General features: G+C 58.2%; 1 protein-coding gene across 1 annotated transcript; it reads right to left on the minus strand.

The window, feature by feature from the left end:
* Positions 1-4,057: 4,057 nt before the first annotated feature.
* On the minus strand, positions 4,058-9,317 carry LOC142907589 (uncharacterized). Its single transcript, XM_076057163.1, has 3 exons — positions 8,000-9,317; positions 7,325-7,442; positions 4,058-6,844 (listed from the first exon to the last, which is right to left on the minus strand). Exons 1-3 carry the CDS (start codon positions 8,049-8,051, stop codon positions 5,242-5,244), a joined length of 1,773 nt encoding a protein of 590 aa, XP_075913278.1. The 5' UTR covers positions 8,052-9,317; the 3' UTR covers positions 4,058-5,241.
* Between the last annotated feature and the right edge of the window lie 967 nt (positions 9,318-10,284).

The raw sequence follows: 10,284 nt of genomic DNA on the forward strand, positions 1-10,284 counted from the left end.
CGAGGCGGGGGTGCGCACCGATCCGGAAAAGGTGCACGCCGTAGTGGAATGGCCACGGCCCAAGAATCTGACGGAGATCAGGCCATTCCTGGGACTAGCTACATATTATCGTCGATTTGTAAAGGGATTCAGCGAGATTGCACGCCCCCTCACCCAACTCACCTCCCCTAAGAACCCCTATCGATGGACGGTGGCCTGCCAAACGGCCTTCACCACCCTCAAGACCACCTCACCCACACCCCTACCCTAGCTTTCCCCGATTTCACCACGGATTTTATCTTGGACACCGACGCCTGCAGCAGTGGGCTGGGCGCGGTGCTGTCACAGGTACAGGGTGGGACGGAGCGGGTCATCGCATACGCCAGTCGGACCCTGAGTGGACCCGAGCTGAATTATTGCGTGACCCGTCAAGAACTGTATGCCGTGATCTTCGCGTGTAAACAGTTCCGACCATATTTGTACGGCAGGAAATGTCGGGTGCGCACCGACCATTATGCCCTGCAGTTCCTCCTTACATTCAAGGAACCGCGGGGGCAGATGGCCCGATGGCTGGCGCAGCTGCAGGAGTACAACCTGCAAATAGAGTACCGAGCTGATCGTACGCACGCAAACGCGGACACCTTGTCGAGGCGGCCCACGGTGTGTGCCGAGACAAGGGTGGAGGAAGCTTGCCCATGCTTCATGGGGGGCCGTTGCCGGTGGGTGTCGGACCCCCAGGAGCGCACCGAGACTAACCCTCCCCCGGTGAGAGGCAGTGCAGTATGTGCAACAGAGACCCCGGTAGGAGGAACCAAGGACCCGGGGGACCATTTGGCGGGCACGGAGCCCACACCCCGGGGCCCGACGGGTCGCTCAACCCCACCCGATTAGATCCAGGAGGACGTCGGCTGCACCTTCCCGAGCCTGGACGACGAGCAGCTGAGACGGACCCAGCTGCGGGATCCAGATCTGGCGGCGGTGGAGGCGGCCCTACGGGAGAAAGAAGACACCCTACCAGGGCCCTGGAGTGGTTTGTATGCCCGATTGTGTGTGCAGAACGGGGTGGTACGGGAGCTAACCGAAGCCGGCCAGCCAGGATGCATCTACGTGCCCGCCCAGGTGTGACCCCAGCTGCTGAGACTAGTGCACGACCACCCGCTCGGGGGCCATGACGGAGAACGGCGCACTCGTGAAACCCTGTGCCGCCAGTATCTCTGGCCCAAGTTGGCACAAGCAATAGCCGCCTGGGTGCAGGGCTGCCGCGCGTGTCAGCAATGCGGGCCGAAACCGGCGCAATACCAGGTACCCCTGAGGCCATTCCGCGTCAGCCGGACGAACTAGTTGGTCGGGATCGACCTGCAGGGGCCATTCCTGCGATCCCACTGGGGCAACCGATGTATTCTCGTAGCGGTGCAGTACTTCACACGCTATCCCGTAGCAGTAGCCATCCCCAATAAGACAGCCCTCGTAGTAACCCGAGCGTTCGTGGAACACTACGTACTTAAGCACGGGATCCCCGAACAAGTCATTACTGACCAGGGTAGTGAGTTCAGAGGCAGAGCTATTCCAGGCACTGTGCCAGGAGTTCAGCATCCAGAAGGACCGAACTACGGCATATCACCCCCAGACAAACGGGATGGTAGAGAGAATGAACCAGACTCTAGCCGAGAAGCTGAAACGCATGGCGGCTGCGAATCAACAGGACTGGGACGAACACCTCCCCTATGCTCTGTTCGCCTACGCCACCACAGTACACACATCCACGGGACCGTCCCCGTTCCTAATGATGTTTGGTCGCGAGTCTCGCCTGCCTACAGATCTGCTGTTCGGTGTCCCACCGCCCTAACGGAAGGAAGGGAGCCGCCCCGTGGAGCACTTGATGGGGACCCTGCGAGAAGCTAGGGTCCGGGCTTACCCGCAAGGCGAGACCGCACACCAGCGGCACGAGCGGGGCGCCCGACCCCGAATGGAGCCCCCTTCTACTCGGCGAGCTCTAAGGTGTGGCTGCACAACCCTCGCGTCGGGGCCGGACAGGTGGGGAAGTTAACCACCTACTGGCGGGGAGCCTGTACGGTGGGGCGACAGATCTCCCCCTGGACGGTACTGATTCAGGGGGGAGAGAGGGGCGGGAGATGTCAGTTAATGTTCGGCGACTAAAACCATGGAGGGCGGTCCCAGCGAGGGAGAACCCCGCCGTTCGAGGACCCCGAAATCCCAGGGTCCCCACACCCCCGATACCCGGAGGCCTCGCAGAGTGTATGGGCCCCACGGGGTCCCAGGCCCCAGGGGGTCCTGGCCCAAGCCAGGAGAGACGGGGACGGCGCCCCCTGAACCCTACCGCCCCCGAGTTTGTCTCCCAGCCCGCAGGTACCCAGGGCCAGAGGGAACCATTAGAGTGGAGAAGGAGACCGCCGCCGGAACCCCGAGAGACGGAGCCATTACCACCGAGGCCAGCCACGAGAGTCGGACGAGTCCCGCGGACCCCGCGGCGCTACCTTGTAGGGGCAACCCAGGCGAAGTGCTCCAGTAAACCCGGGACGGGGACTGGCACCTCGGGGGGCTGTGTGGTACCGCCGCAGCGGAGCCGCTCCAGTGGAGCCATGCCCACCGCCGCGACGCCGTCACCGATGCCTCGGATTTCCCGCCACTCTCCTGGGGCCGGTGCCTTCTCAGACGTCCGCGTTTTGCCCACTGCACAGTCGTGAGGCCGCCGCAGCAGAGCCGCTCTGTCGAGGCCGTGCCCACCACAGTGAAGCCGCCACCGGGGGACGCCGACTCCGACACGGTGCACCCTCGCCACCCTCCACCCTGCACGAACGCACACACGCCCCACGTAGAGCAGGGAGGGGAGGTCACCCGGCCGATAGGTTTTTTTCCAGAAGTCCCGTATGGGATCGAACTTCATGGTTTCCTGCGGCCAGGAAATTGGGCGATCTTCCCCCTGTAGCTGACATGCACTGCGGCGCCGTGACCTAATATTAAAGTTGCATGGTCATGGCAAGGGCCATCGAGCCACCGCGAGTGGAACCACACACGCACAAGCACGGGTCAGTGGACTGGTAGCAGGAGAACAGAGAGCGGACGTCGGAGAGATCACTGCGGCGACATCACCCGAGCTGGGATCCGAGTATCGAAAGGGCGGGAAAATTTGAGCCCCTGATTGGACGGGAGGCCAAGGGAGCGAAACGGCGAAATTCCTTTGTTGTAGGTAGGATAAAAGGAGGGGGATTCAGGTAGCAAGGGCAGTTCTTCTTCAAGATCATCGCGGTTCCGGGAACAGCAGAGTCAGCCGTCCGAGAGGTCCGTGGGACGTACTCCAGCACCATCAGGCTCGCCCCTCTACAGAGACAACTCGCCGCCTCATTCCCTTACAGCGTTCAGCGCAGCAGGGTGGAAGTAAGTGCGAGGGAGAGAGGCGTAAGTCTAAGTGTTTTTAATCCAGGGTAGAGAGCGGGGCGATCGGTAGGAGAAATTGAATCGAAAACTTCCGAGGGATAGACTAGCGTCCACTGACCCACACCATCACACATAGATTAAACTGGTTAAAATCGCTAGCGGGGGATAAAACTGCGTCGTGCGGTCTTTGAGAGTGTGGAGCGTGCTTGGTGTCCACGCATCTGTACGATCACTTACAATAGTGCTTAGCGCTCGCGCGCCGGTGTGACTGTGTTATGATCGCTCGCCTGTACGAGTGTCTATAGCAAGGTAGCGAGCGACGCGCCAGGCGTGCGCGTATTCGCGCGGCGGTTTAAACGGCCCCTTTAAATCAGAACGCAGGGATCCCCTTCAACCAGCGTAGCAGGCTGCAAGTATAGAGCATACCGCCCCACTAATAGAAGTATGCCGACGCAGGCAGCAACAAAGTCAGGGGTACATGGAGCGAGGGAGTGGAGGCCGGTAGCCCGGACCCCACAGAACAGCCGGGGGGTAGCGGTACGATTGTCACGGGGGAATCGGGGGACAGCGGTCCCGAAAATTCGGTGATGGCGGGGGACGGTAGCCCCCACACCTTCCCTCCCGGCCCTACGTGGGGTGTGTGTGTGTATACATGTGGGGGGGGGGTTGGGGTGGCGGGTGGCGGTGTTACGGTGGTGAATACGGCCCCCGACGGAGCTGCTCCGCCGCGGTGGTACCACATAGTCACTTTAAGACGTTTATTGTTCATGTTTTTTTTTGTTGTGGTTGCACCCGATTCAAGAGCCGAATGGCTCACAGGGCTATACCTAATAAATGAACTGAACTATGGGTCTCTGTGTGTCTCTATGGATAAGCGTGGTTTCTTAAGCGAACTGGGGAATGTGGTGGGCGCTTAACATGGGAGCCCTTGGGAGCTCTTTGGGAGTTTACCGGCGATGGTGATTGTAATGTGTAGTGCGGATAGGTTGGGAAGTTTATGTCATGTAGGGAATGTGGGGACGGGTAACGTGGGAGCCTATTGGTGTAGACGGTGAAGGTGATTGCAATTTGTAGTGTGGATAAGTAAGGTGGTTATGTCTTGTAGAAAATGTGGCGGAAGGTTTGATGTAAAGCCTATAGAAGCCTATAGGAGTAGCAAGTGAAGGTGATTGCAATTTGTAGTGTGGATAGGTTAGGTAAGCTCTGTTAATTATTGTAACTCAGACACGTGCCCCACCCCCTTGTGACGTCACCACAGCACTTATGAGGCCATGTGAAGTGTCGAAGGGTCGCTGCTGGCAGGTCACGTGACAGACCCAGCAGGTGCCATGGGTTGACTGCTGTGTCAGGTTAGGTACAGGAAGAGGTCACGGGACAGACCCAGCAGGTGCCATGGGTTGACTGCTGTGCCAGGCTAGGTGCACTTGGAGGTGACGGGACAGACCCAGCAGATGCCATGGGTTGACTGCTGTGCTAGGCTAGGTGCAGGAGGAGGTCACGTAACAGACCCAGCAGGTGCCATGGGTCGACTGCTGTGCCAGGCTAGGTGCATCTGACGACAAACATCTGGGCAGTTCACCACCATTGGTTCAAGCAGAGCCTGTCTCCTGCTTCTGCTGATGAGACACGGAGCTGGGCAGACTCCAATTGAACCTACGACCTCATGCATCAGGCGAGGTAGTTAACATCTGGATCCAAGTCACCTGAGACCCCAAGCAGCAGCAACTCGCCACAACAAACACAACTGCAACATTCTGTTGAGTCCGAATATTTATTACAACAACAATCGATAAACTAACAATGGTCTAGATATATATGTACACATTATTACATTAAAACTTATTTTTTTATCTCTATCCTAACTCTTCACACGCGCACGTGGCTTGGCAAGCTCTCGTCCATTGTGTGGTGAGTGTGGGTGGTGCGTGTGGTGTGGTGCGTGTGGTGTGGTGAGTGTGTGTGGTGAGTGTGGTGTGGTGAGTGTGGTTGGTGAGTATGGGTGGTGAGTTTGGTGAGTGTGGGTGGTGAGTGTGGGTGGTGAGTGTGGTGAGTGTGGGTGGTGAGTGTGGGTGGTGAGTGTGGTGAATGTGGGTGGTGAGTGTGGGTGGTGAGTGTGCGTGGTGAGTGTGGGTGGTGAGTGTGGTGAGTGTGGTTGGTGAGTGTGGGTGGTGAGTGTGGGTGGTGAGTGTGGTAAGTGTGGGTGGTGAGTGTGGGTGGTGAGTGGGGGTCCTGGCCCACACGCGTCATCACCATCATCATCAACGTCATCAGCATCATCGTCATCATCATTATCAACGTCATCATAATCATCGTTATCATCATCGTCGTCATCATCATCATGGTCATCATCGTCATCGTTGTCAACATCATTGTCATCATCAAAATCGTCATCATCATCATCATCATCGTCGTCATCATCGTCGTTATCATCGTCATCATCGTCATCATCGTCATCATCATCATCATCATGGTGGTAGGGGTGGCCTCGCTGGTGGTGGGGGTGGCCCAGCTGGTGGTGGTGGCCCAGCTGGTGGTCGTGGCCCGGATGGTGGTGGTGGTGGCCCGGATGGTGGCGGAGGTGGGGCTGGCCTCGCTGGCGGTGGGGGTGGCCTTGCTGGCAGTGGGGGTGGCCCAACTGGTGGTGGTAGCCCGGATGGTGGTGGTGGTGGCTCGGATGGTGGTGGTGGTGGCCTCGCTGGTGGTGGCCTTGCTGGCGGTGGGGGTGGCCTCGCTGGTGGTGGGGGTGGCCTTGCTGGTGGTGGGGGTGGCCCAGCTGCTGGTGGTGGCCCGGATGGTGGTGGTGGTGGGGGTGGCCTCGCTGGTGGTGGGGGTGGCCTTGCTGGCGGTGGGGGTGGCCTCGCTGGTGGTGGGGGTGGCCTTGCTGGCGGTGGGGGAGGCCCAGCTGCTGGTGGTGGCCCGGATGGTGGTGGTGGTGGGGGTGGCCTCGCTGGTGGTGGGGGTGGCCTTGCTGGCGGTGGGGGTGGCCTTGCTGGCGGTGGGGGTGGCCCAGCTGGTGGTGGTGGCCCGGATGGCGGTGGTGGTGGGGGTGGCCTCGCTGGTGATGGGGGTGGCCTTGCTGGCGGTGGGGGTGGCCTCGCTGGCGGTGGGGGTGGCCTTGCTGGTGGTGGGGGTGGCCTCGCTGGCAGTGGGGGTGGCCTTGCTGGCGGTGGGGGTGGCCCAGCTGGTGGTGGTGGCCCGGATGGCGGTGGTGGTGGGGGTGGCCTCGCTGGTGATGGGGGTGGCCTTGCTGGCGGTGGGGGTGGCCTCGCTGGCGGTGGGGGTGGCCTTGCTGGCGGTGGGGGTGGCCCAGCTGCTGGTGGTGGCCCGGATGGTGGTGGTGGTGGGGGATGCCTCGCTGGCGGTGTGGGTGGCCCAGCTGCTGGTGGTGGCCCGGGTCGTGGTGGTGGTGGTGTGGAGCCAGCTGTGAGCCAGCGCCTGCTCAGGCGTCATCCGGAGATTCGGATCCCATCTGTTGGGAGACGCACGGGGAGGGAGGGGAGGGATGGGGGGAGACACACACGTGGTGAGAGGGGCATGGTGAGATGATTTGACAGGGTGGGAGGTGGGGGAGAGTGGTGAGATGGCGGCGTGGGGGGGGGAGAGATGGAGAGGGTGGGAGGGAGTGGTGGTGTGTAGTGACTTGGTTGCAGAGCTGTCAAACCGTATGGTTTATTAGATATTCTTGTGCAGGGTAATTGAGTTTTCAGGTCCGTACGGAGTGCAGCCGTTTCAATTCTAGGTAACAACAATAATTCGTGTCTATTTGTTTGTATTTGTCCCTTGTGATTGGACTTTGCAGGATGAACGTTGATATTTATAAGGGTCACGGAGTGACCAATACTATCTGGGTTGGGTCTGTAGTAAAGTAGGGCACTGATAAGGTGTTGACAGGTATGGGGTGGGGAGTGGGGGTGAGTGGGGGTGAGCGAGGGGTGAGTGTGGTTCGTACTGCAGGCAGCGGCTGACGAAGTCCACCAGCTGAGGGTGGTGGCCCTGCAACGCGCGGTGCAGAGGGAGGCTTCCCGGTGGCCGCTGCTTGGACAGGTTGTAGGGGAGGCCCTCAGAGTCTGCAGAGAGACAGAGAGACGCACGCAGAGTCACCAACCACCATGTCGCCCACATACCCACTCATCAACTTAACTACGCACCTACTTATCCACCTACTCACCCACTCACCCACCTACATACCCAGTCACCAACCCACCCACTCACTCACCCACCCACCCACTCACTCACCCACCCACTCACCTACCCACCTACTCACCCACCCACTCACCCACCCACTCACCTACCCACCCTCTCACCCACTCACCCACTCACCTACTCAACCACCCATTAACCTACCCGCTCACCTACCCACCCACTCACTCACCCACATACTCACCCACCCACTCACTCACCCACCCACCCGCTCACTCACACACCCACCTATGCTTCCTAGCGGCTGTTACAAAGATCCGCAAACCCCACCCCACTCCCCACCTCCGGGATATTCAGAGACGCCCCTCAGCCCCCCCCCCCCCCCCCACAATAGAACCCTATAAGAGCCTCACTGCCACCCCCTACCTAACAAAACGGAATGGGTTACGTCGCTGACGCCAGCCTGCCCGAGCCTTCGACTCACCAAAGTAAGTTGTCTTGTTAGGGGCTTCGTCCACCATCTTTTTCGGGGGCATGCCCAGGATCTGCGTACCGTTTCGGACGAAGACAAAAGGAGGAGGGGGGGGGGGTTACAGCCGGTGTAGCCTCAGCGGGCCCATTGGGGCAAGTGCCATCTGTCAGCGGTGATTAGTGGCGGAGGCAGCGCCTGTCGAGGCCGGCACTGTGTACAAAGACAACAATCCCTCCCTCTCCTTATTAGACTCATCTCATTGCTAGGGCAAGCGCTGTTAGTAGCGAGCAGCACCTACGAAGGCCAGCACTGTGTACAAAGACAACAATCTCCTCCTCCCAGTTTAGCCTCATCTCATTGCTGGGGCAAGTGCTGTTATCAGCGAGCAGCACCTTTGAAGGCCGGAACGACAGATGAGCGGGTGGGTGCCCAGCACCACGCCCGGCCACCTTTGTCTCCCCCAGTGGAAATGTTTACTACACACCGCTACACCAAGTACTCGTTTGAGGCTGAGTAGACCTATGAGAGGTCCAGGACCAGTTCAGATCTTCCTCGCCGGTTGTTTGTGGCCGCCAGAGCGAATCAAACTCTATAAGAATTGGTATCTGTGGGTCTGCATGGGTCTCTATGAGTTTGGGTCTCTGTGGGTCTGCATGAGTCTCTATGAGTATGGGTCTCTGTGGGTCTGTATGTGTCTCTATGAGTATGGATCTCTGTGGGTCTGCATGAGTCTCTATGAGTATGGGTCTCTGTGGATCCGTTTGGGTCTCTATGAGTATGGGTCTCTGTGCCGACCCACAAAGACCCATATCCATAGAGAGCTGCCCGTCCACCCACCCACCATACCCACCGGTACCCACCCACCATACCCACCCACCGTACCCACCCACTGACCGTACCTCGATGCAGTAGGGCAGGTGTTCTGTGTAGGTCCGTGAATCAAAGAGATCCTTGCCGGTGGCCATCTCGGCTACGGTGCAGCCCAGGGCCCACATGTCCACAGCACAGGTGACATAGTAGCCCAGCAGCAGCTCCGGGGCCATGTAGTTCAACGTCCCGCACACGTTTTGGGCTGTACAGCAACACCAACAATAACAACAACGACGATTAATATAAAGTAGCCCCTCCGTCAACAGCGACGTGGGTTGAACAGGTTTCTTTTTTCGGTCGGTTAAACGCCTAGTCGGCTTCTGCGAACGATATTTCACGGCGGAGATGAGTTTTGGGTTGGACCGCGTACTCTGGCTGCCCACCCGATAATGATGCTCGGCTGTAATCGCTCGAATTGTAAACGTCGTAGTGGGTTTACATCTCCAGCACACCGGCTAGTGCTGTGCAAGTGGCGATTTGGAGCGTCCTGTTTACGTGACGCTGAACCTCACTAACTGGCTGCGTCGGATGGCGGCGGGTTTGACGACGCAACGTTTACGTTGACGCGAGCTAACCCTGAAAAAAGAAACTCCACGCACACAAAGCCACTCACTTTTATGCTTCAGGTAGGAGCTGCAACCGAAGTCGGTGACCCTGACTTTGCCGGCCGCGGTGAGCAGAATGTTATCCTGGACAAAGGGGAGAGACAGAGAAGGAATTCCACGCTCTGAGGTTACGGCAAGAGTGTCTAGCCAGCAGTGGGTCGATCATGCAAAGTGACGCATTTACATCCACACGGGCAGGCCCCCCCTTCCCCGCTGACTTGCGACACGGTCTACGTGCCTGAGACCCGTTTAAAGTCGTTTTAATAAATTACTCAACCTATTTGTTTTATTTTACTACCAGGGTGTAAGGCCCCGCTGAGCTGCTGTGTAGCTATTTTATCGGAAACGACCTGGCCATCACGTAATAACATCATCTCAACCAAGTAGCTGATTTCATCATCATCATCATCATCAACATCATCAACATCATCATCATCAGCATCATCAGCATTGCGTGGACATTTATAGCAGCAGCTAAACACTCTAGAGACGTGTTTCAACAGGCCCAAAGAGACCCACACTCACCCACAGAGACCCATACTCATAGAGACCCATACCCATAGAGACCCATACACACCCACAGAGACCCATACTCATAGAGACCCATACACACCAACAGAGACCCAATCTCATAGAGACCCACACAGACATAGAGAGACCCAAACTAAAACGAAGCTATGTTTTACTTTACTAGGTGTCAGACCCCACTCTGTGCTGCTGTGCAGCTTTTTTGTCAGAAGCGACCTGGCCATCACAAACGATAGCTCATCATCATCATTACGCGGAAATGTTGCAGCAGTGATAAAATACTCTAAACGCTTG

The sequence above is a fragment of the Petromyzon marinus genome, chromosome 80 (genome assembly GCF_048934315.1).
Source record: "Petromyzon marinus isolate PM22_M1 ecotype Great Lakes invasive population chromosome 80, UKy_Petmar_22M1.pri1.0, whole genome shotgun sequence".
NCBI lineage: Eukaryota > Metazoa > Chordata > Hyperoartia > Petromyzontiformes > Petromyzontidae > Petromyzon > Petromyzon marinus.